The sequence below is a fragment of the Dermochelys coriacea genome, chromosome 14 (assembly GCF_009764565.3).
Source record: "Dermochelys coriacea isolate rDerCor1 chromosome 14, rDerCor1.pri.v4, whole genome shotgun sequence".
NCBI classification, from domain to species: domain Eukaryota; kingdom Metazoa; phylum Chordata; order Testudines; family Dermochelyidae; genus Dermochelys; species Dermochelys coriacea.
In genome coordinates this window covers 18730417-18757156 of record NC_050081.1, presented here as the reverse complement: position 1 = coordinate 18757156, position 26740 = coordinate 18730417, and the positions used below count along the sequence as shown (strand labels likewise).

Sequence of the window (26740 nt, the reverse complement as noted above, 5' to 3'; positions counted from 1 at the left end):
AAAGATCCTGGCAGGCTTTCCCCAGTTGTCTCCTCTTTCGCTGCAGTTGATCTGAACCTTCACTTCTTCTCCAGACTGGAGCTCATCAGTGAGATGAGTTTGGCGGTCTCATTAGAGTCCCTATGGGACACTTGCCCATGTCACAAAAATACTAGTTGATTCTGCAGGATTGGCTCTTATTGCCCAGGAGCGGATTAGGCCTGGAATAGGATACGGTACAGCAGGGCAAGATTGGGGGACATTGGCAAAGCTGTGGGGGGCCTTAGGGCAGGACTGAGGGGCAGAGGCGAAGCTCTATGCATGTGGGCTGGGTCCCCAGGATCAGAATAGCCAGAAGCTCAAAGGGCACCGGCAGAACTGTGTGGTGGAGGAACTTATACAGCTCCTGTTGGCGCTCTATTTGGTTCCAGACAAATCTGTTAAACCCTCTCTCTTCCCAAGCTTGCTCAAAGCTGCTTGGTGGCACTTCTGCCTGTTAGGACACGTTGTCAAACAAAGATTTAGTAATTTAAACTATTGAGGGTGATGAAATCTCCTTTCCAGAACCTGGCATTAATCCCCTGTTGCTCCATGATCAGCCACCCACTGTAAGTGGTCTTGACATTTCTTTTGCACCCATGCCTTCCCTTCAGTATATGTGTCTCGCATCAGAGATGGCATCTGTCAGCAGAGTCTACCTCTGATATGACAGGGGACCTTTAGCTTCGTTAGACAAGAGAGACAGGCTATGGCTACACTCAAGAACGTACAGCATTGGTGCAGATGCACCGCTGTAAGCTCTCCAGTGTAGCTGCTCTGAGCCGGTAGGAGAGAGCTCTCCCGTTGACTTAATTAATTGACCCCCAACAAACGGCGTTAGCTATATCAGTGGGAGAAACTCGCCCACTGACATAACACTGCCCATGCTGGTGTTTAGGTTGGTGTAACTTATGTTGCTTAGGGGAGTGGCTTATTGGCACTCCTGAGCGACCTAAATTATACCAACGTAAGCGGTAAGGTAGACACAGCCTCAGTCTTTCTGGACAGTCCAGAGCAATGGTTGCTCTCAAGCCTTTGTGGCTGTTTCCCCACATGTGCCCAGCACTGCATTGCCAAAATAAGAGTTGATGCTGTCTGGGCAATGCACAACAGCGGTCACGATGCAGGTGACCTTCTGACTATAGTTTAAAGGCACAGGCAAGGTTAAAAAAATAATCTCTGGAAAAACAGCATTGTCCCCAATGAAGAAACAAATAAAAAAAATCTCCGCACAATCGTGATATTTTCTGCTGCAGGGAGAAGGGTGGCTTAAATCAATCAGCCAAATCTTCAAACACCTCTTAATTTACAAAGACAACTAGTGAAAATTGGGTAATCCCATACTGTTCCTAGAGAATTGTTGTCTCAAAAGGCATCTCCAAAATTTAGCCGCCTTCTACCCTTGACTTTCTAGAATATAAGTGTGCAAATCTTTAGTACCTTCAATCCAAGGATCTCAAAGCACGTTAGTGAACTAAGCCTCACAATCTTTCTGTGAGGGAGGGAAATATCGCAATCCCATTGTACTGATGGGGAAACTGAGGCATGGATAAGGGAAATGACTTGACCAAGGTGCCCCAGCAAGTTGATGTCAAAACTGGGAATAAAATCCAAGGGGCTGATTTTTTTCCGTTGCCTTACACCAGTACAAAATAGGTGTAAAGTGCTCCTATTCTTATTTGGGAGCATTTTGCCCAGGTGAAATGACTTTCCCGAGATGAGAATCAAGCCCAAAGCCTTTTTGTCTATCCAGTACAGTAAGAGACAAGATCTGAATTTGACTTAATCTGGGAGCTGTTTGTTGCTATTCTTAATACTTGAACATAATTAGTCCTCTGCTTTTCCACATTCAAATGGGCATCTGGTAAAATGATGCAATGGTTCCTAGTGGCTGAGTAGTACCGCACGGGCTATTACAGGTAATCATCATAATTTAAATGAACACATGTGGAATGTTGCTTGGAGATGTTTGGTTTAGATGAGATTTCTGCGATTTCATTTACCGCTACGTTGTGTCTTTTTCTGTTTACATGCTGTCACCGATCCTCACTTTACAGCGGTCCTAATGTTAATCAGTCCAGCACCTTAAACTGTGGTATATAACCCGTGTGTCAGCCTGGGAACTACACTGAAGCCATTTCAGCTCTGTTCGGATACTCAGTAAAAGGCATTATGAAGCGTGTACTCTAACGGAGGGCTTGTCTGCACAGCAAGTGATTGCTGCAGTAATGTCCAGACAGGATGTTGCTTGGTGGCAAGCTGATGCCCTGTTGATTCATAGTGTGATTTTCTGCTCAATAACTTGCTGTGTAGACAAGCCCTGAAAGTAATGTGACCATCCCAAACACATGCTGCTTGATGCTTTTCTACCACACCAAGCCCTTGTTCATATGGACATGTCGCAGCAAGGCTGGCTGGGCAGGAGAGTGATGTGGTCTCTTGATCGAAGCACAAGAGAAGGATCCAGGAATTTCTGAGTTCTGTTCTTGTTTCTTATGCTGATTTACTCGGTTGCTTTGGGAAAGTTGCTGAACTCCTCTGTCTCCATTTCCCTGTCTGTAAATTCCCTGGCGGTGCTTTGAGGATCAGTCAGTGAATGTTTGCAAAGCAGCATACCTAAGTGTTATGGTGACCATCAACCATTTGTAATTCATTGTTTTTTTAGCATGCATGTCAGGTTCTGGATGTTCTGTGCTCCTCTTGGCACATGCAAGCGTAACCCTCTGGTGAGTATCTGTTCCAGGTTCCCTTCTGTGTCCCAGCCACAAAAGCTGTGACTTTGTTATAGCACCCTCTAGGGAACTTAGCACAAGCTGTAGCAGTTTACACTTTTAGCTCTGGAAGTCCCCAGTTCAGTCCCTGGGCTGTCTACCAAGATGGCACAAATATAACTCGCAGTATCATTGGAAGGGAGCTCCAAAAGCTCTTTCCATAGCCCTTTAGTTCACCTGTCACTAAAATGCAGCCACCTCTGGCATAGATCTTGGCAGCTGTTTTACGAGTACAGCAACCCCACACAACAGTTTAGGTTTGGAAGTGCTGAAGAATGTCATGTCCATTTGAATGTAGAGGGGTCAGTGAAGTGTAAGAATGTAATTATTCAAGCTGAAATATGGCCAGAAAACTGGTACTAACATCCTGCCAGTCTGGTGACAAGTGTCCTGGGATATTTAATGACCATGAATGGGTAGGACCTCAGTTCTATGGCTCACCCTCCCTAGGAACCCCAACTCACCATCTGGTAGCCCTTTAAAGAAAATCAATGTTTTGGAATAATACCGTTGTATATTCTGAAATAAACAGTTTAACTGGCTCTGGCTTATTCCCATAAGAGACTCGTGTGTCTAAAAATGCAATAAGAGCTTTCAGTGCTTAAGCAAGCAAGCAAACAAACATAACTCAGAGGTTACAGAAATCATGTGCGGGATGTTTAGTGGGAAGCAGCCCCCTCTCCTTTCAGTTCTGCAGTCTCTGCAGAGCCCAAGCCAGGTTGCAAAGCAGTTAGCATAGGTCCTGTAGGAAACTGGCATCCCTTTCTGTTTGTTTCCTTTGGTCTCCTTCAGTGCTTTGTAAACAGGTTTCCTTGTCCACGGCATCACCTTGGCTGGTGTCTTGACTTGGTGTCTTTTTGTTTACAACATGTCCACAGATGTTAGCCTCCCCATTCCCCAGGTGTCATCCAGAGATTTTTTACCCCCACATCTAAAACGGGGTGTTTGATGTCGGACATTATTTCACGTAGCACAAAACAGATGGGCAGGAAGCTCTCTAATGAAAACCCAGCAAAGATTTGTATTGCAGGCAAGGGGCAGGAAGCTTGGCTGGGAGGGCAGGAGCCAACGAGCCCACTGATGTCAATGGGAATCTTTCCCTCTACTTCATTGAGTTTGGATTATGCTCTAAAGAGAGTCTTTCACTCTGGGAGAAAGGCACTTTCATGCATGCAGCCCTGGGCTTTGCCCCCAACTTTGTTTTTGATGATTTGTCTGTTTTGCAAACGAATGGGATTTTCTCAGAGCTTTGTGGCTCAGCCCTACTTCCCTCTCTGTGTGACCCTCATGGAGAGATCCTAATTCTTAGCTTGTGATTCCATGGTGTGTGATGACAGGCATGCCTGAGTTGTCGCAAAGTCAGCGTTACGATGACCTCCATGCAGCAGTGGGAGGGGTAGATGGGCTGGGAGATGCACAAAAATGATTGTTCATCACTTAGGTTGCAGTGTGCACAGTTACGGTGTTGCACGGTCATAGAGCAAGACACGTTTCCTGTGCCAACATACTCACAATCGCAGGGCCCGGTCCTGCCAACTCATATTACTGGACGCGGTGCTTACAGGAGCCGCACAGTGCAAGTTTTGGTGGCAGAATCAGGTTCTGTAGAGACACTTCTCTACATTCACTGGTGTTTGCAGGATCAGGCCTTAGGAGAGATCAGAGAAACACAGACAACAGTTCCATCAAGATAGGATGTGGAGTGATTAAAGCTGAGAACCGCCAGGTCGGAAGGCTTTGTGGGGGAAGTGGGTTTTACAGAAGGATTTTTTTGGTGGGAGAGAGCATTAGTAGTGAAGGGAAATTATGAAACCCCCAATAACAAATCTGTTCCCTTACATATTTCAAAGCATTTTCCAAGGACCAACACATGCATACACACACATTACCATTTACTGTATTAAAGGAAGCTGTGCCCCGACTTTCCGTTTGAACACGCGTTTCCTTGTAGGAGCGAAAAGTTGCTGCATTTGTGTGTTGTAAACTAGGCTGATTACAGCAAGGTGCCTTGGAGAGAGACATGCATCTGATGAATTGGGTATTCACCCATGAAAGCTTATGCTCCAATACGTCTGTTAGTCTAAAAGGTGCCACAGGACTCTTTGCTGCTTTTGGAGAGAGAGCTCTTTTCCCCCCGGGAATCCACACTGGGGGGATTCTTTCTTTTTTTTTCCTCAGTATCGTGATTGTTTTAACTTTGACCACGCAGTTACCCTCGCAAAGCCAGTCCCTGAGTGGGGGCCGGGATGGTAGGGTGAGGTTTCAGATCTGCTCCCTTCCCCCTCTGCACAGGATAGCTTTGCTAGCCAAGCCCAGATGGGGGATCAAGATGGATCCCCTCCAAGGGTATTGCAAAGGACATGTCAAAGTGCACTGCAGTTGGCGTTCCTAGAAGAATTTTCTGCTGTAGTCTCTCCAGGACTGATGATACACAGGGCAGAATCCACCACTTAGGCAGAGCTGGAGCTGCTCATGTTATCTTTGAAACCGGGTAAACAAAAACACACCAGAAAACGGAAACACCTTTTTCGTGGCTGAATGCTGCTTGGTCTTATGCAGATGTTTCACTGTCAGCACAAACACAGACAGCTTTTGGGGGGAGAATGGGTAGAAAGAGATTCTATTATCTCTTCATACTATCATGGACATGCTGCCCTTTTTAGAGAGAGTGAGCACAAGGCAGCCAGTCATCAAACATCCGCACACTGCATCCTGCACAGGTAACAGCAATAATGTACGTTTACAAGTGTCTTTCATACCAGAGGCTTTACAAAATGCATACAGGCATAAATAATTCACCCAGCACTAAAATGCAGCCACCTCTGGGGCAGAACATGTTGGCAGTTTAACATGCAGTGATATTATAGAAATTGCCTAAGATCTTCAGGGTGAGTCCCCGTGTGGAATAAGTGCAGAATATGTGCTCCTGAGAGGTCAGTGCTGTTGATGATTGATTTGCGGTGCAGATTGGAGCAGGGAGGTTTCTGCCCTGTCACAGGTAGGGAAGAAAAATACAATGGAAGCTGCAGGGAAAGGCAGAAATTTGGGTTGGTGGAATGTGCTGCTATTAGGCCACGTATAAATGAACCCATGTCTTGGGAAATGAAGGACTCGGGCGCTACATAGGGGCAAAGGACCAGATTTTAAAGTGGAGTTAAGTGCCTAAATTCCTCTAAAAATCTGGCCCTATGAGTATTAGCCATGCAGTGGTGGGAAAACTATGCAACGCATCTGTAGACGCAGCCCCTTTGGTACAATGTTTTGCTAGGCTAGTTAGGAGGACTAACACACAGGGCCTGCCTGCAAGGCTGATCTTTATTTGGCTATTATTGTTTTAATTAATAAGCCAGCTTCCCTGCAGGAAGCCAGGAGGCGGGTCCTTTGGAACACAAGCTGTTTACTTCCCTTCTCTTGGCTCCGGGCTGCGCAGGCTATTTTTAAACTCTCCAGTGTTGGTGGGGGTTTTTGTTTTTTCTGGGATTGTTTTGCTTCCTGAGGTCTTTTTTTCCACACTCTCTCTCTTGCCCTTTTCTTTGCTCAGCTGCTGTGTGCAGGGGCGTGGTGACGCTGAGCAGGAAAGAGCTAGAGAAAGAGGCAAGCAAAGCATCAGGGAAGCTGAGAAGGTGAAAGTTTGAGCAATGGGCTGACGCAGTCCTAAAGCCAAGGTGATCTTGGGCCCCATGATGCTTTAGAAGCATGCTCTGCCCAAAGGAATGTGCTTCCGCTTGCAGGGCAGAAATGCAAGGCCCATTTGTCACAGCCACTTTCCTTCCTTCACTCCAGGAACATGGAATACTTGCCCTGCCCAAGACTAAAATGGAGTTGGGGTGGGTCCCTCCTGCGCTGCTCAGCAGTCTGTAGCTGGCTGCCCAGCACAATTTGTTCTGTGTCTTTGGAGCCGTCTTCTGCATTCCTGGGCTGGTCTGAAAACCTCTTTGATCGGACTAACCAGCTCTCTGCTTTCACGACCTGGTGTTCCTGCTTGTCTTTATGGAAGAGGCTTGCAGTGATTAATAGGAATGAAACCAGTGGCGTTCTAGAGAAACGTCTCTCGAAGCCTGTAGAATCCTTTCTGTGGGCCTGCTTCTGAGCCCAGTGAGGTCAGCAGGAAGTCGTCCATTGACTTGGGTGGACTTGAATTGGGCCGTGTAGGAATTCTGAGCCATCCTGTGGAATTCTATGGTTGGGCTGAGAGGTTCTACAGGCTGGACCAAAAGAGCTATAGAAGAGTGATTGAGCATAAGAAAAAAAGTAAATTTGTTAGTCTCTAAGGTGCCACAAAGTACTCCTTTTCTTTTTGTTTTCTGTTACATTCAGTTGGCCTTTTCAGACCACTGTCTGCCTAACCCCCTCCCCCTTGGTCTGATCTTGGTTTAATGGCGTAGGTTCTTTCTGGTTTCCAGGAACTTTCAGGGAGGTTTATGGTACAGAAAAATGAGTCTGCAAATCACCCCTTAGGACTGCACATATCAACTGGGTCCTGCAACAAACTGAGCACTCGGGCCTCAATCCAGCAGAGCACTGAAGTGCATGAGTGATGCCATTGGAAGGGCTGATTTTGGCATATGCTTTGCTGGGTCATGGCTAGAACAGTCAGAACCTTGGAGCATTGAGCCCTATAGGTCTGTACCTACAGCCCTTAGTCACACAGGTTGTTTGTTCCTCCTCACCTAAGTACTTCCATGGGATTACTCACCTGAGGGAAAGTTGCAGGTTCAGAGATTTTCACAGCCAGAATAGACCATTGTTATCATCTACTCTGACCTCCTGCATATCACAGGCCAGAGAACATCCCCCAGTAGTTCCCCTCTACTTGCTTGTGGAACTCCCTTTGATGTCTCTGGGAAACTAGAGTATATCCCACTTGCCTTGTCCCAAATCCTAATCTGGTGAGTTTGACAAACTCTATTGAATCTTTCTGTCAGCATTGCAGAACCAGCATAATTGCACCTCAGCCTCTCCTTGGCTGTGCTGGTCAACAGCTAAGTAGCCAGTGAAATTCTGATTCTAGAATCTTTAATTCCTGTGGTGCTGGTGATTTTCGTGCAGACTAAACTTTGCTGAAACATTGAGTCAGCTTCACAATCCACTCCCGTGGGCTAGGAAATGGTGGTTGGCGGTGCTGTTTGCATAGATAGCACGTTACCAGAAAAGGAACGTAAATCTTGCAGCCTGCTCATAGAGTGAGATCCACAAATGGAATATTGCCTAAATAAAGAAATTTTCCAGTACTCATCAAAATGTTGCCATTTCCTTTGCTATCACATTCGTTGGGAGAACATTATTTACCTTGGAATGTCTGATCTTCCAGACACGTCTGTCTTTACATGAGTAGGCCGCTCGGTCCAAGGGAATAAGATGAGGTTGAAGCACTCAGACATCATAGTGATGAGCATGGTTTAAAACCCCCAGCTCACAGAACTGCGGTACTGTCTGTCACAACAGTGATAGCGGGTAATGATTGTGTCCTCATCTGACCTACTTCAATCCTACCCCCACAACAGTCTTGTGTAGAGAGAGTGGTGGAGGGAGCAGTTCAGATTTGAATCATACTTTCTCTTTTCCCATTCTCTGTTGTACCTTTATCCCAAACTCAGACTGATCCTGAATCAAACTTTTTTAAAATAGAGATTAGGGAAAAAAGGAGTTAATCATTAAAGAGGCACAAAGCAGGAAAGAAAATGGCAGAAAAGCTGGTGCCCTTGGATTCTCCAGCCCAGCACTGGACTTGAAGGCTTTGGATAGTTTGGAAAAGCTCTCGAGTCTGGACCTTTATATTTAATTACTGTTCTGAAAAGGACATTGATGATTTTGTCAAGAATTAGCTGCTGATCATCAGCAATGTGCTTGGTGGTGGCTTACAAGACATAGCTAGCAAGACAGAGTCTGCCTGAAAGAGCACACACAAGAAGCATGGGGCTAGCACTTGCTTGACTGCCCTATAGGAGCTTAAGGAATGAAGGGCACAAGAACCTCTCCCCATTCTCCTGGGCAGCAGCCAGGTGCGGTTTCAGACCATGTATTTTTCCTGGAGTGTCCTTGAAGTGTACGACACCCCTGAGTGACCAATGAGGGAGCCTATGGTAGAATTCTTCCTAGATTTTCCCCTGAGGCAATGCAGTTCTACATCACCTTTAATATGCACCTGGGCCTATACAGTACTGTACAGCTCACAGCTCTCCTCATCATGGAAATGTAGGGCTGGAAGGGAAATTGAGATGTCAGCAAGTCCAGCCCCTGCACTGAGGCAGAACCAAGTAAACCTAGACCCCATCCCTGACAGGTGGTTTGTCTTAAATGATTATGGGGATTCCACAGTCTCCCTTGGAAGCCTGTTCCAGAGCTTAATTACTCTTGGAATTAGAAAGATTCCCTAATCTCTAACCTAGATCTCCCTTGCTGCAAATAGAGCCCATTACTACTTGTCCTGCCTTCAGTGGACACTGAGAACAATTGAGTCCCACCTCTTTGTAACAGCCCTTTGCAGATTTGAAGACTGTTATTAGTTCCCCCTTCTTCTTTTCTCTAGACTGAACAAGCCCAGTGTTTTTTAACAATACATGTGGTTTTCTATGGTGGGCTTCCTGGAAGAAGTGGCTCACCAGAGGGATTTGAATGAGGAGAGGGGTGCAATCTGGTGTGCTGGGACTGGCTAGTCAGTCAGTTGGAATTTAAGACCAGGAGAGACCACTGATTGTCTAGTTTGATCTCTTGCAAATCCTGCTGCAGGCTACTAAACACCACCCCCACACCAAGCCAACACCCAGAATTCGAACACAGCACTAGAGCCCTTAGAAGACTAAACATTGTGTGCGACTGGTGGAGAACAGGCCAAATGCTCTCTGTCAGCCTCAGGAAACTAATTATTTAGGCTTAGTATTGGTACCATCAATAGATTGTTCACTCTCTTATAAGAGATAAAAGAGGGGTGGAGAAATTTTTGACTTCAAATATGGAGCTGCCAACCTGAAAAGGTTAAGACCCGCTGCTCCGGAGTATTAAATCCCTCCCAATTCCTCCTCCTGCCTTCATTACAAGGATTCTTTTGCCCCAGTAGAGATAATTCACTCTAGGTACGGAATGGGGCAGAGGATAGCCTGATCCAGTATGGCCAACCCTGCTGGTCCATCTGTCCAATATCACACCTCCAGTAGTAGCCTGGACTCGATACCTCAGAGATGCTGCCTAGCATGTCCCTTTCATGCCCATATCTCGGGGTCCTGTGGCAAAGGTGGATGTCGTTGTCTCCACTTTATGGCTTGAATAAGTGAGGCACAAAGAGATCATAGCGAATCAGTGCTCTGGAGATAGCGCCTAGTCTCCTGACTCCCAGCCCTTCTCTGCTGGACTGCCCTTGCCCCTCAAAGTTAGGCAACAAATCCTATAATGCCTCCAGCCAAACCCCACAGGGGCCTTCCTGAATCCCACAGGCCTTCAGCTTACACCCTGAAGCCCGACATTCGGTAGCTTCTTCCCATTGTTCCTCAGCACAAGTCCATGCTGCCAGCCTGGGAGGTGGTGTTCTTCCTCACGGCACTGGAAACAAAACCAAACCGACACAATCCTTTCCCAGCCCTTCTGAGGTTTGCTTGCTGCTTAATTGCTAGACCCCTGGCGGAATGTTCTTGTGCTGAGCCGATCAGTCACAAGGCACCGCCTGCTGGTGGAAAAACCTACCTGTGGCAGGGGTCTAATGCACAGCAGTGGGGCTCTGCTCTGTCGCGCTGGATAATGGCATCAGTGGGAGACAGTGCCTACTTTATGATAAGAGAGCCGGGAGGGAGCCAGGCACTGCTGGGGTGCTACAGGGCTGTGTGCCACACACCATGTGTCAGTGGGGGAGAGGGTTGGGAGCAGAGGCAGCAGCAGCTTTCATGGTTGTGACAGAAATGCAGCTGAGTGTCCGTTTCAATCCCAGGCTCGTGAATGCAGGCTTGAAAATTTTAGCAAGAGGCTCCTGTGAGACCCCTCCAGTTCATCAGTGGAACCAGGAGTGGGCACAATGAAGGGAAACTGTCCCGACATCTTTCAAGGCTTTAGTTAGGATTTTCTGCTCCTAATTTCCCCTGTGTAAATGGCCCTGATGAGTCTCTTTCCTCTGAGTCCGTATTGAGTCAGTGCCCGGCATAGTGCTGGACGACACCGTGCTGCTGCATGTGTTGTCTTTCCCATGAGAGGTAAAACCAGACCGCTTGTGGGTCTGGAAGGTGCAGGTACAGGGTTTTAACCATTGTGGCCTGGCTAAATGCCAGGGCAGAGGATATTCTGCCGACCTCACCTCCTGTCCCCACTGTAGATTCAGTTGGACGAGTCTTTTCTGCTGCATGCCCTGAAGTGTTGCTGTGTTGTGTTAAACAGCTGCCGTAGTCCACCCCAGCACAGGCTGCATTTGAGCGGTGGATGAAGCAATCTAGCTCATCTGATCTTGCCATCTATTTACATGGCCTGCTGCCATCATGGTATCTGACCACGTTGGGTAAGAGGGTGGTAGAAGAAAGCAGGGTATTGTGATTGGAGTCGGTGCCCGTCTGTGGATTTCATGTGGATGCTGTCGTCTGTACCTCAGTGCCTCGGAAACCCTCCTTCCGTATTGCACATTTTCTTCTTGATAGCAATAAAGACTTGTTGCTTTCTGAGTTGTAGTTCTAACAGAAGAGGCACTTCACCTCTTTCATGAAATAATGTCTCTCATTGCATGGCACACACAGTATGCAAACAGCTGTTTATCTTAGTTGGCGGTAATCCATGAACCGGGCAGGTTAAGTGCAATGGTCAAATAACAGAGCAGGGTTCCCAGCCTGCAGTGGAGTTGCTGTACTGATGCAGGAGTCAGTGTGATGCTACAGAGATCTTGGTAGGGCAGGGACTGTCTATATTGTGTTTGTACAGCGCCTGGAGGTGCTACTGGAATAGAAATGCTAACGGAGCAGCCCATAGTTAACTATCACTTCAGGGTAGGGGAAAGTGATATTTAATGAGCTCTTGCAGCACGCTTCCACCTCCCCCCCAATAACCAAGGCTCCTACCTAAAATTCTTGATCCTGGCTTCTTCAGAGCTGCATCTGTCAAGGTCCATCTGGGGCCCCATTCGCTGCACTGTCTGTGTATCACACAGGCCTTCATGCACTTAGCCTCTCAACGGCTTTGGAATTGTCTTGTTGGCCAGGTCAAAGGATCGTGATTCCTCTTCTGCAGCGAGGGGAATGGAGGCGCTGAGAGTTTGTCTCTTGCCCACGATCACACATGGAGACTTTAGAATTGAACCTGATCTCCTGAGTCCCAGTCCAGTGCCTTAAACTACCAGACTGGCCTTTCTCCCTTCATGGCTGCTCCAGCTGGGGGAAAGGTGTCTGTGGATTCTTCAGCTGCTGAATACTGCACTCCTCGTGGTGCCCCCTGCATGGCTACTGGGAGAGGCTGCCAGTGGCAGTCTGATCCCCAGGCCACTGTTGCTTCCCACCATTTCCACTCCAGGAGGTTGAGTGCATACGAGTGAGGCTCGCAGGAGGGGGAATGTGTCCTGTGGACTGCTGAGTAAAAGAGGGGTCTCCAGAGAGAGCGACTCTCCCGACACCCCTGGCGAGGGTATAGTGCAAAGCATCCAAGCAAGAGCCCTGGGGCCACACTCACATGAATACTGAGCATCCATGATCATGCTATAGTGTCCCCTGTTGGGAAGCTGTTTATAAAAACAGAAGGTTCTAATCCCTACAGCACCTCACGATGGGGGCCCGTAGCTTCTCTGGGTCCCGCAAGCCCTGCTCGTGGAGTCGAAGGTGGTGTAACTTACATCATCTTGTCCCCTTCCAGACTTGCAGCCACTCACCAACGTGTAACATACCCTTCCTCTCGCCCCTTACATGTTACCTCTGAGCATGGCCAACCCAGCCTAACTGATGCGTAAGGGCTGTGTTGATGACAGAATGGGAACCCTCTTGGAGGGGCCTGGAAGATGTAAGTGACATCAGCAGACTCCTTTGTACTCCCCTTTGAATTGGTCCTAAAACTCCAGCCACTCCTGAAATGTAGGGCTCATGGTGACCCTAGGCGCTGCAGATTATGCCGGTAAAGCATGCAGCTTCCACATGCCTCAAATCCCATTCTGCTCATAGCAGATCCAAGTGTGGTCATGGCTGTTTAATCTGTACCGGGCTCCACCATTTCCCTGCAGGATAACCCTTCAGATTGAGCTGCTGCAGCAAATCGGTGCAATCTCCATCACAGCCTCCCCCTTTCCCCCTCTCCCCCCCCGCTATGCTATATTGCAGCCAAGCGCTTTCCCAGCAGTTGGCTGGCCTGTACTTTGCAGCACTCGAGCTCATGACGAGGGGAGGAGGAACCTTCTGAACATAAGCATAACTAACGAATGGTTGGGTGGCTGCGTGTCAGCAGCTGCATTTACAATCTGCTGGCAAAGTGGCGCTGAAGTTCCTGCCACGTGGAACGCTTTCCTGACCCTGTACGCTGGAGAGAGCTGGAGCAGATGGTTCCTATTTCTGAGTGGGGAGGCTGCTGCTCTGACAAATAGATGTGTCAGAGGGACTGAGAGTTCACAGGCCTCTCTTCCTTCTCCTCTGGGTTCAGGCGCTTTCTTCCACTCTGGAATTAATACATGCCTTATAGTCAGGACTAGCACCGCTGCTTCTGGGATATATGGGACCAAGCTGATGGGACAGCTCCTGAGCAGCGTGCGTGTTGTTGTTCATGGGCCAAACTCAGACATTTGTATTGCAGCACCTGGGCCTTTGCCTGATTGTTGTTGAGATAGGGGGGTAAGTGCATCCTGATCTGAGGGGCAGGGCAGCAGGCACCATTCAATAGCCACCCTATTACAGAAAGGCAGATGGCCGCCCTATTCACTATGCCACCACGGTAGGGCTGCTACTTCCGAGACTGGCCCTGTGTTTTCTAAGGAGGAGCTGGCAGGTAGCAGACCTAACTCATTGCCTGACTAGAAAGACACTGACCTGTCCTGAAGTTCTCTTGCCCTTAGTCCCTGTCTCTGCAATTGCACGGTAGCAGGCTCCTAGACTAGAGGACCCAGCAGGAGCTAACGCTGCTTTAGGCAGCTACTCCTGGTCGGAGCATCCATCAGGTTTGGAAGGGATCATGCAGCTGCATGCTGACTCCACCCTCTTTTGTTCCCAAATTTTAGTGGCGTCCCAACCCCACAGAGCTCATGCACAGAGGGGAAGCAGGATTTGGCGCTGATGCTTTCTCCACACCTCCTTGGTCTGTCCAACCACGCTATCATTGCGTGTGACAGGTGGGGAGACACCAGGGCTCGTTTCTCTTCCGTGCCCTCTTGTCCCCTGGCTAAGGGTGCTGTGCTGTGAAGTAAGTGGGTTTTAGGACATTACTGTAGCACAGGGAGGCAGAGTAATTGAGAGTAACTATGATTTCTTCTCTCCCTCTTCCACTTTCCCTCCTATTGTGCACGTGCTGTTCACCTCTTGCTCCCTGTGCCTGACATACAGGGACTGGAGTGGGTCCTGTGGGCTGTGGAGTTGATGCCTTCTCTCCAGGTGCCTATTCCTTTAACAAGGGATAACTCCAGGGGTGGACAGGGTCAGTCATGCCTGGCCAGTCTGACATGAACCAGGCTGGAATCTGACAGGGGCTGACCCTGGGCTAATGTGGGGTGGGATCATCAGGTCAGAGGAGTTTATAATAATAGTTGGTGGAAGAGAGATGGATTGATGTGGATGGACCTAGCCTGCTAGGATACTCTGTGCTTCCTTTGATTTCTGAAGTGCAGGTCCAGCGAACTCAGGTTTCTGGGGCCACGCTATACTTATTGGCTTTCCCCAGACAGATTCCTGGGTCAGGGATTTCAGAGTTGCCTTCTTAGTGGGAAAACTGTCTCCACGTGTTAAAGGGGCCAGAGCGAATGCTGTGGGCTCCTTGAGACTGGGACAGCAAGAACAGCAGAAAACTTCACTTCCAATGACATGCAGCTTTGTAGCGCCTCTCAGACAGGCTGATTACTCAGGTCTAGTATGTGAGTGACTGAAAGCAGTGGTGTAAAGACATTCTGCAGTCTATTGATTAAACCAAAGCACTTGGTGCTAAGTTCACATTGAAGCCTAAGCCTGAGAATAAGAACTCCTGAGTGTTATTGCTGGCTGTGTGCAATGCTGGATGAATCATTTAGCAGCGCTGTATCTCAGTTTCCCCATCAGTAAAATGAGACTGATCATGGTTTGTTCTGTAATAGTGGCCAGAGGCCTGGGGCCACACTCTCATGAATACTGAGCATCCATGGGGATTTGGTCTTCTCCAGTTGTTTTGGACACTTTCACAAGCGTGGGTTTGGATTACTTTGCTCCAAGTGACCCACTCGACCCTCAGAAGTTGTATATGTACCACCGCGCCCTTGGAGGTGGAATCGCGCTGGCTGGCTACTCAGAGTGTAACTGAGCTAAAGCCGGCCAGCAGGCCCCCATTAGGACCTGGTTCCAGGCTGCCTTGTACCTTGTGAAGTCATTTACACCTGTGCAAAGCAGGAGAGAAAACATTACCCCTAGGATGAATGGAGAATACTAATAAGGTAGTAACTTGTACTAGATGTGTAAAAGATACTCAAGTTGTGGTTAGATTTCTGGGAATTGGGATTCCTAGATTCTAGTCTTATTTTCAGCACTGACTCGCTGTGTAAGTACCATAGGGGTACTTTGGGTAAGTTCCATAAGCTCTCTGTTACTCAGTTCCCCCACGTGTTCAGCGGGGGTACTGATCCTTACCCATCTCTTGAGTGTGGGGTGGAGGTCTTGAAAGTTCATGAACATTGGTAAAGTGTGCTGTGATCCTCTCATGAAGACGCTGTTGTTGTTGTTAAATTCTAAATTGTGTTCATGTATTGCAGCTCTGAAGCGATCTTTCGAGGTAGAGGAGGTAGACCAGTCTCCAAACACCTCCACGCCGCAAAGACGGACCCCGAACCCTCTCCTCAGGTCCACTGTATCCAGCTCCACACAGAAATTCCAGGATCTTGGTGCCAGGAATTCAGACACACCTGCCAGGCATGCAGACTCTCCAGGCCAAAGGTCGCCTAAGTCGTCTCTGAGAAGGGTGGAGCTCTCTGGACCCAAACTCCCTGAGCCTGTGTCACGAAGAACAGAAATCTCCATTGATATCTCGTCCAAGCAAGTGGAGAACTCCACTCCAGGGTTATCAAGGTTCGGCCTCAAGAGAGCAGAGGGGCTGGGGCACAAACCCCCTGAGCCCACTCCAAGAAGGACTGAGATCACTATAGGCAAGCCTCAGGAGCCCACTGTCCGGAGGATGGAAGCTCCCACCTCAAAGATCCCGGAGCTGCCCCAGCGCAGAGCTGACACAGCCAGTGCCTCTGTGCCAGATGTTGCCACCAAACGGGTAGAAATCCAGGTGGCAAAGTCTCCAGAGGTCCAAGTCCCACTTGCCAGGCAGATGGAGAATTTGGAGCCTTCCTTGACCAGTCAACATCTCCAACCAGAATCAAAGGCGCAACCAGTAATGGCTGAAATCCCGCCAAAGAGTCCAGAGGGTAAGTAGAGTCCTGGGCAAAAGCTTGTGTAACATGCTGGCTAAGTATATGTCTGCCTATGTCTCCCTCTAGTGGCTGTCCCACAAGGGGGGCAACAGCCAGTTGCTACTTGTTCACAGCTAACTGTTGCTCCCTTAGTTCATGTCGTGAGATCTGGTGCTGAAGGTCCTGGGTTCTGTACCCGCTGGTGTCTGAATGAATATGGTCCTGCTTCCTGCTGCGCTTGGATTTATTGAGCCTTCTGGAACTGCTGGGGGCACTACAGAATTTTCATTAAGTGGCCCCATGAGACCAGAAAGCTTGCTGCAAGTGGAATGAGAAAATATCCGCCTCCCCGTTACTCGGCTGTTTGCCAGGCTTGTAAAATGGGACACTTCTCTCATTTTTGGCCCTAATCTTGCGCCCACCCGCCTTGACTGTGTCTCCTTAAGAAAAGCAGCCATTGGGGTGACGTGAAAGGTGCAGACATGGCGCCTGCATTGCTTGCTGTTTCGTTGCAGTGCTGACGCTTGTGGGTCTCCAGCACTTTGTCAGCAATTATTGTCCTGCTGGGGCAGCCACCCAACCTCTCTTAGCAGGAATCAGGAGCTCTTTCCCTCTGGCCCCTGTAGCCAGATGCTGTAATTGTGTCATGGACTGGAGCCACTGTGAAATTGGAGCCCTGTTTTACATTAGCTCTATCTTGTTTTTGATTAATCCTGCTTTAGGCATTAAAGCTGGCTCCCCTCCCCCAGCGGCGCCGGGACCTTTATTCCCCCCCACTTCTGTTTTAAAGAGATTTTTGTTCTGTTCCAGCTCTTTGATTATTTTTCCATTCCCCAGTCCCCTCCTCTGCTAGGTGCAGCATTGGCATCGGAGGCCATAACCTTCCCTCCTCGACCTGTTCTTCTCCAGGGCTCACACAAGTCGATCCCTTGTGGGGTGAAGCGTTACAGCTGAAACAGGCCGCTGGGCAGACTTTGCGTGTCCAGTGAGTTACGCAGCCCGCCCTTCTCGCCCCCCAATTCAGCTCAGTCCAGCCAGGAGTTAACCAGACTTCCTGACAAGGCAACGTCTGTCGGCCTGTCCAGCGCTATTGTTCAGTTGCTTTGTTAGTTCGGGACGGTGGTTGGAGACGGTAGAAGAGCTGTCTTCTTCATCGGGCCCTCCCCTTTCTGCCCCAGAGCCTGTTGCAAGCCTGTCACATGCGGACCCGGCCAGGGGTGTCCAGGCCTCCTGCGGCTTCTGCTGTTACCTGTCAGGAGCCTTCCTGCTGCTCTACGCCGCAAGCTGGGCTGCTTGGTTGTGGGAGCGACAGCTGCCAGCAGAGGCTGTTATGGTGGTTTTGCTTGGGGGAGACCTGGCCTGTAGTAACACTTGGACAAGTAGAGAATGATTTTCACCCCCTCCCCACGCACACACAATCTGCCATTGGCTGCTGGACCCGTTCATTGGCATTAGGCTGGGGCTGCGGAGATGTGCCTTGGTCTGAGGACTCTGGCCTCTCAGGTGTTAGCACTGCTCCAGGTGGCCTCCCATTCAAAAGTGTCCATGGAAACAGGAAAGCCACGTTATCTGATACCGAAGCTGTGCTGGGCCCCTCCCCAGGCTTGAAGTCAACTGCACAGGGTCCTGTCCAGCTCACTTCCCCTTCACTTCCACGTACCCTTGATGACGCTGTTTGCCTCTGACCCCCCATCCCTGAGCTGTTGTGAGACTCCCTGGTCTCTAGCGAGCCCTTTCTCCCTCCCCACCTGGCCTAGGGCATGAGGCTGGCAGTGCTGAAGGGCATCATTTAGCAATTGGGTGCGAGCGCGTGAGGAGTTGGTCTCTGCCGTTGGACAGGCTGTAGCAGTGACCTCGCTGACCTTAACGGGAGTTGCAGCTGCTCAGGGCTTCTGAAAATCAGGCTCAAAGCACATCAAGTTGAGCGCCCAAAAGCTGAGGCACCGAGAGAGGCCACGTTTTTGATGTACTTAGAATCATAGAATATCAGGGTTGGAAGGGACCTCAGGAGATCATCTAGTCCAACCCCCTGCTCAAAGCAGGACCAATCCCCAATTTTTGCCCCAAATGGCCCCCTCAGGGATTGAACTCACAACCCTGGGTTTAGCAAGCTAATGCTCAAACCACTGAGTAAGTGTCTTGCTCAAGATCTGAGGGTGAGCCAGTGGCGGAGCTGGGCTTTGAACCCACAAATCCTGACTCTCAGTCCCCTGTGCTAACCATGAGCCCACAGAGTTTACAATATGAGGAAATGGTGAAGTCCCCCTTATCCCAACTGTGTGTAGCCTTTGTAAGAAGAGAGGAACAGCCTTGGTGGGACTGAGGGAGGGGAAGCAGCCTAGGACAGCTGCAGTTATCTCAGTAGACAAACTCTGATTGTCTGTGGCTGAGTGACATCTAAGAAACAGCACAATAAGCCATAAAAGCACTGCAGGCCAATCCACTTTGCCCCATCCCACTCTGAGTTTAACATAACCTGAGTAATCCCAGAGAGACCATCCGCCCAGTGAGATGCTCGGTGGGTCTGATCCTGCCAGGTGTGGAACTCCTTCAGGGAGGCGCTGAACCCCCTCCACTCTCACTGATGCTGAGCACAACATCATGCAGGATCAGGCCCTTTGGTAGGTACTGGAAACAGCGCCTAAGCTACAGAATCTCTGGACAGCTGCCTGGAAGTGGGGGTGTCTTTAAACCAAAGGGGCTCCACAATCCCAAGACGGGTTTCAGAGTAGCAGCTGTGTTAGTCTGTATTCGCAAAAAGAAAAGGAGTACTTGTGGCACCTTAGAGTAACAAATTTATTTGGGCATAAGCTTTTGTGAGCTACAGCTCACTTCATTCCGATGAAGTGAGCTGTAGCTCACGAAAGCTTATGCTCAAATAAATTTGTTAGCCTCTAAGGTGCCACAAGTACTCCTTTTCTTAATCCCAAGACAGCTGCTGAGTGTGAGGTTTACACAACAGCACAGCTGTCTGGGGTATGATTTACAGAACAAGGCAGCCGTGCTCGGTGGGATTGACACAAAGGGAGCTTTCAGGCCCAGGGAGGCCCCGAGTCCAATAAAAGAGCTGAGAAACTGAGTTAAAAGGCTCATCCTCCTGGTTACTCTTTCCAAGCTCAGATTTACAGCCCAAGAACTAGTGCAATATCCCCACTGTGCCCCTCAAGCCCCAGCACCCCTTTCCCTTCCCCCACTGACATCTTAGCCACTCTCCATTGTGAACTCTAAGCTGCCTATGAAATCACAGCTCCTTGGGCCACTTTCCCAGCCAGACCCCATTGTGGGGCACTCCCTCCCTGTGAATGGCTGTGTAGCGCCCGCTCTGGAGGAGCGCTCTCTGCTGTGGCCTACTGCGAATGTTGGAGGTCTGGCGTTTTATGGGACTGCCCATTGTTTGTCCTGCCTGGCAGCGGGGGAGCGTTCTGCCCCCTCAGCCCTGTGGCGGGAGGAGCTTTGATCGGCACCCTGCTTGCTGAGCATGGGCAAAGGGAGCAGAGCTGATGTCTGGAAAAGCCGTGGACTTTGAAGGGACCCCACTTGGCTCTCAGTGGTAGGAAAAAGAGAGAAGGCTTCTTGGAACCCCCTGAGAAGACGTTACTATGTAATCCCCCCGCCAAACACACACACAGTCTTTGGGGGTTAATGAGATGCTTCCCTTCCCTTTCCAAGATGAAAGTAGTGGCTGGGGCGGGGGGCTGCTCTGCTTCCCACTCTTAAAAGCCTGCAGGGCACCGCTGGCTGCCATGCTACAAAGGCTAGGATTTCTCAGCTCAGCTGAAGCTCCGTGTCCAAGCTAGTAGAGTGATAATGCAGGAAAGCGTGCTCTGAGGAGGAGGTAAGGACTAACCACTCCAAGTGAGGCCCATGAGGTCTGTGATTTGTTCATAGCTCTGAGCTGTAGTACAACTGAGTCTGCTAGCAGGGTGGGGACTGTAATAGGGGTGCCGTCCTGGAAGAGATGTGCCCAGAGCCTGTATGTGAGTGCAGAGAGGCAGGCCACGGCTGAGCCCCACAGAAAAGAAACTGGATTATCCCTCTACCCAGTGGGGTCTTGGTAGGTGGCTTCTCTCATCTGTGTTGAAGGGTCCAAGGGACAGACCTGTTATCCCAGGCTGTCCTTCTCTGGGATTGAGTTTGGTGTGGGAGGAAATCGCTTCAAAGCTGGTCGTGGACCTGAGACCAAATGAAACAACCCAAGAGAAAAACAAGCTCTCCCCTTAAACAAATCCATCCCGTTGGGAGCTGGAAATGGGACCAATTTACATCAGGGGTGAATTTGGCCCTGTGACTAAAAGAACCTAGCTTTGATTTGGAGGGTGATGATAGCTTGGCAACTCAGCTGCTTCCTGCCCAAGGGAGCCAAGGGCTGCAAACAGTCTCGAGTTCTTGTCCGACAGCCAGGATTAGGAACTGCCGTCCTCCCCAGTTGTCTCTGCACTGCAGAGCCAAGTGCATTCCCATGGAGATGTATGGATGGCTGCAGGTGAGACTGCCAGGTAGTCCCTACAGTGGCACTTGCCCCTGTCTCACTTGGCAGTTGTGACACCTGGATTGATGCCCTGCTTCCTCTAGCTGGGAAATGCTCCCAGAGGTTGGGTCAGGCATGATGCTGCAACATGATGTTCATGGAAACTCCCCTCCGCCTCAGCCCCCTGCTACCCGTACAGTGGAGCCTCGAAAACAGCCCTGAAGTAATTAACCCCTTGTGCCTGCCTCTAGCTGCTTGTTGATATTTTATTTCCCTTGAGCTCCAGCTGTCAGTGACTTGTCTGTGTTCTCATGCTGTTCCCCTCCCCCCCGCCCCGCTGCTGTCACCACCATCTTTGCTGAAGGTCTTCAGGAAAGTATGTGATGCAGGAAGGAGGCTGGTTGGAGATGAGCTGTCACCTGGAGCTCAGCAGCTCTGAAAGAAGCCACAGGGAAAGGAAGCCAAACAAATGGAGCAGCTAGCTGTGGTGAAACTGCCATTGTGGGGTGGGAGGGGGAGCAGTTAGTTTGTATTGAGATTGCCGTAGAGCAGCAATTTCCACCTGCATAGCTTCAAAAGCCACATGGCTGTTTGCCAGGCACTGGAGGGCTGTGCCTAATTTGCATTTTAATTTACATGTATATTTAAATCCAAATATTATTGTGCACAATCTGATTATCTGTCTCTTGCTTTTATTCCCCCTCTGCATTTATTTGCATTAGTTTAATGCTGTTTTGACAGCCCTGAAGACTGAAATCCCCAATAGGACAAGCAGCAGCCGTGCAAACTTTTCCTCCCTTCCTCTCTCTCGTGCCCTGCCACCTGACCTGAAGGGAACTTTTCTAGTGGAGGAGGGTGTAGTCAGTCCTCCAGGTCTGTTCATTCCTTGGCTTTTCCTCTGAGAGTGACTACTCTTGTGAGGACGCCATCCACTGCACAGACGATTGTGACAGCCCGTTCGCTTAATGTGACAGCAGTGAACTGATGACAGGCTACTTCCAGTCCTCTGGAAGCATGGTCCAGTGGTTAAGTTGCTAGGCTGGGTCCAGTGGTTAAGTTGCTAGTTCAGTTCCTGCTCTTCCATATGCTTTATTTTGTGACTTTTGGCGAATCACTCAGGGTATGTGTGCACTGCAATTAAATACCTGTGCCTGGCCCAGCTCAGCTGATTCATGCTCCCTGGGCTCAGGCTGTGGGGCTGTAAAATTGTGGTGTAGACGTTTGGGCTCATCTGCAACCCTCAGCTAAGACTCCAGAGCTCAGGCTCCAGCCCAAGCCCAAATGTGTCTACTGCAATTTTACAGTCCTGCCGTAGCGTACACTCTGGAGCCAGAGTCAGCTGACATGGGCCAGGCACAGGAGTTTAATTGCAGTGCAGACATACCTTGAGTCTCTCTTTGCGTCAGCTCCCCCATCTGTAAAGTGGGGATAATAGCAGTTGTGTACCTCACAGGGGTGTTTCTGAGGATGAATGAATTACAGACTGAGAGGGGCCCAGATGCAATGGTAGCAGGGCCCAGATAAGTACCTAATGTGGGCTGAGCTGTACAGTCCCCCGAGCTTCCTTGACAGATGAGCAGAATTTGCAGGTTGGTTCAGTTTGCCAGCAGTAACTGCCTACTGCTGCTAGGTTGTGTCCTCGCTCTGCAGTTCTGAGCAGAGGATGGTTCCAAACTACATTGTCTCTCAGGCCGTACTTCGGATACTTTGAGCAAGACACATGAAGGACTGAAGCGGGCCCTGGGAGGAGGGAGGGGGAGGGTGAGTAATGTTATCAGCTAGATTATTCCACCTCTGCGGTAGGTGACAGGAAGCAGCCTCAGATGTGGTATAGTCTATAGTCTAAACACATCACTGTAAACAATGGGTTTTAGAGTAGCAGCCGTGTTAGTCTGTATTCGCAAAAAGAAAAGGAGTACTTGTGGCACCTTAGAGACTAACAAATTTATTAGAGCATAAGCTTTCGTGAGCTACAGCTCACTTCATTGGATGCATTTGGTGGAAAAAACAGAGGGGAGATTTATATACACACACAGAGAACATGAAACAACCCACCCCACGCCCCACTGTTCCTCAGATATTCTTGTTAACTGCTGGAAATAGCCTACCTTGCTTGTCACAATGAAAGGTTTTCCTCCCCCTCCCCCCCCGCCCGCTACTGGTGATGGCTTATCTTAAGTGATCACTCTCCTTACAGTGTGTATGATAAAACCCATTGTTTCATGTTCTCTGTGTGTGTATATCAATCTCCCCTCTGTTTTTTCCACCAAATGCATCCGATGAAGTGAGCTGTAGCTCACGAAAGCTTATGCTCTAATAAATTTGTTAGCCTCTAAGGTGCCACAAGTACTCCTTTTCTTTTTACTGTAAACAATGTGCAAACAGCTTCCTCAGGGTTACCACAGGCCTAGCAAGCCTGCTGGGGAAAGCCTGGGTGGAGAGCACAGCTATGCAGCAAAGGGTCAAGTAGCAAACCCCTACTGTTGGGCCAGGGGTGCCCAAAGCTCACCAGCTCCCGGGCAGCTTTCCACGTGTCCAAGGGATACATGCACCTTGCATAAAGGAGCCTTCTGAAGCCAGCCTCTTCTTTAATACAGGTGTGCTGTCCATGGACACTGCGGTTCCCAGCATGCTGTACTCCATCCATCTGAGTGGCTGGCTGGGCTGCACCTCTAAGAACGTGTCCTTGGGGGCACGCTGTAGAACTCTCTAGGCGTGTGGACTGAACCTTCGGCACGCTGACACTGGGGTTAGGGAATGAGTCTGGCAATGCATCTCCCTCTGCTGTGGCCCTTATGGACCTTGCAACAGCTGTGGAATAAATGGGCAATATTGTCCTTGCTTCATCCCCTCCTGTCCCTGTTGTGTCCCCTAGCTTACCCTGATCCACTCCAGAACATCCCCTGGGCTGGGGACTTTGTGGCTGGTGAGGGGGTGCTCTGCACTGGGAAGGGTGTTCACAGCTGCTTTGCTGCCCCTTTCCACCAGTTCAAGGCAGGCAAGACTCTGCCTCAGGTGTGTTAGTGCCTGGATGTGGGTCCCTGCCCTGGTGGTGCAGGCATTGGTCAGCTCTACGATTTCTCTTCTCAGGTGTGTGCTTTGTTACTGCCTTCCAAACAGCCTCTCCTCTGCTGCCTGTTGCCAGGCGGCACCTCGGCACCTGCCTTCCTCACCACCTCCACAGTGCCCCTCTCCAAGCTCCTGGAGGCATGTATGCTTCGCAGCTGCTGCATACTGTGTCCCTTGATGTCCAGGTGCCGGGCTAAACCAGGAGGGGAGCACCTGACATTTTTGGGGGCAGGTTTTATCCTGTTGTCATTTGCCTGGAGCCTGGATATTAGCTCCTTGGCCTCTGTTGGCTTGGCAGATGGTGCAAGGAGAATTGTGTTAGGTGCAGCACGAGAATTCCCTTCCATGTCGTCTCTGGGACAGGGGAACCGGGAGGGAGGAGTAGGAGGGAGCCGTGTGCATATGAACCAGCATATGACATCCACAGACACCCCCAGGCCCTTCTCAATAGAAGGATTTTGAGGGCTTCCCTTTGGTTTGGATGGGTGCCAGCCTAATCCTTTAGGAAGAGCCTCGTATAATTTGTAATTACTAATTCTGCAAGAGCCCTCTTGTCTGCGGAGATGAACAGCACGTCTCAGCTGTTTCTGGTATTCATGGTTCCATCCATTGCCTCTTGTTGTCACTAATGTTGCAGTTTTGAGTGCTCTAAACTCTCACACTCAGTCTACACTCCTGCATATAGACACATAAATGTACCTAGACACACACATGCACAAATGCATACATACACATCACAAATATATATTCAAACACACACTCTGCATATACACATAATACATACACGGATGCATTAGAACCACAAAAATAGCTGGAGACGCTCCAGGGATAGATGACCTGGGTCCGGCTGTCTCTACAGTTGAAGCCTTTCTATATCCAGTAGATATCTTCTTTTTATTTAATTGTTGGGAAAGGGTAGGTTCTCATGCTGGCATCCCATAGCAAGCATTACAACAGTGCAAGGAGCAGCAGCGTTTTTCTGTGCTTACAGTAAAGGTCTAGAACTTCTAGATTTTCTCACCTCCTCTTCTCATTTACTTTGTCACCTTGGGCAAGTTATCTCCTCTCTCTGGGCCTCGGGATTCCCCTCTGTAAAATGGGTATAATTCTTTTGAGCTCCCTGTTGGGGGTGGTGCAGCTTAATTCATCTCTTTATATTGCACTGCTTTACTGTCTTTGGTGAAAGGGGCTCTGTCGCGTGCCCAGTGGTGGTGGTAAAGGGTAAGGAATCCACACGGCTCTCTCAGAGCAGGTCTGAGTCCTGGAGGCAATGGGTTTGATACAGCACATGGAACGAGGTTCAAGAAGTTGTCCGTGTCACTCAGTTTGCAGCCCTCTTGTGACAAGTAGAAGATGGTCAGTCTCCAGGATGGTTGAATTGGCCTGCAATTTCCCTGGCAGTAAATTTTACTTTGAAAAGTAAAAGGTAAATAATAGGCTAGCCTGCTACCTTTTGTCTGATGAAGAAAGTAGCACTAATGAGTTTTGAAAGGAATTCAGTCTAGTTCCCCTCAGGTAGAAAGATTGAGAGAGGATGTGTGGGTGGGTGGTTGTACATTGTGTCAACAGGTCATTCCTGAGGAAGAACATCCAAACCTCCAGCTTTTATTCTACATTTCTTTCATCTCCTCAGTGGACTCTCTGAAGAAGTGTTCTAGTGGCTGGAGCGGCTGTCTGAAAGTCAGGACTCCTTGGTTCTCTTACAGACTCTGCTGCCAGCTTGTTGCATGAGGCAAGTCACTTTTTGTCTCTGCTTCCGTTTACCCATTAAATGTGGGGTACGGACACTTTAGTCACAGAATAGCTATAGGACAGGCAGTGGCAGAGCAATCTTCCTCACTTCTCCCTCTAAATCCTCTGCTCCAGGGACCTCTTCTGCAGGTGAAAGGATAGTTCAGTAGCGCAGTTTTCCATGTCCATTCAGTTGTTGGCCTCTGCTGAAGATACCCAGACAGAAAACCCCTTATGACAGGCCCTTGAACAGCTTCCAGATGCCAAAAGCTTTTTGCTATCGCTGAGGTAGGCTGGATTGGAGCTGGTGACTGGTTCCATCTCCTGCTCCCTGTCCTCTTCCCATATTCCTCTTGTGCTTACCCACTAAAGTTGCAACTTTTCCCCTGATGATAAACTTCTTTTATAATCAGTCCATGAACACTCAATGTAGAAGGCCATAGGTGCTCCCGGAACCTGGTAAATTTTTCCTCGTTAGTCAATTCTTTCTCGTTCTGACCCCGGCTCCTCCTTGCTCAGCCCCTGGCTTGTATTTGGAGGTGAGGCTCAGTTGCAATACCTGGTGCATTTGGAAATCTTCCTTGATCTGATATGAAAGCGATGTGAAGTGGCTTCACCTCGAAAGCACATGCTGTGCCTTCAGTGCTGGCCCAGGCTCTGGGAAAGTTGTCCTGGCCACATACTGCCAGCAAAATATGTCATATTTAGAAAGCCACCAGCTTGAAGTTGGCGCTGATGAAACTAATTTTCTCTTTGCTTTTTTGCCTGATTGTAATTCCTGCCAGCTCTAACTGGCAGTGGAGCAAGGAGTTTAGCAAATCCCTGGCTCTGGAGAGGTTAGAAAGACCCTCTGTGTGTCAGTCATGAGAGGAAAGTGTTCATTTGCTGGTGTCACTGAGAGCCCCATCTCCACACTTGCCCTCAAGGAGAAGAGGGTCTGTTTGACCAGGTCTGCTCAGGAAAGGTATGGGGGTCCTCGGGTTTGTAAAGGGCAGAAGGGTGTTATAACAGAAGCCGATTGGTCAGTGACTACTGACCGCGGCCACGTGATGGGGGTATAACCATTGTCTCATTCTGACCCATGGCATATGCTTGGGGCCAGGAAAAGCCCATCAGTCTCTTATCAGCTCTCCTACGCCTTCACTACCATTATCTTGCGGCTAGTTTAGTCCC

The 26740-nt window shown here is 49.4% G+C and overlaps 1 protein-coding gene across 4 annotated transcripts in view; it reads left to right on the top strand.

Moving 5' to 3' along the window:
* SEPTIN9 (septin 9) overlaps positions 1-26740 on the top strand; it is a 254811-nt gene that overhangs the window by 123289 nt on the left and 104782 nt on the right. For all 4 annotated transcript variants that reach the window (XM_038371506.2, XM_043497403.1, XM_038371508.2 and 1 more), the window contains one exon: positions 15655-16314. In XM_038371506.2, coding sequence (XP_038227434.1) covers positions 15655-16314 — 660 coding nt within the window. The remainder of the gene's footprint in view (positions 1-15654; positions 16315-26740) is intronic.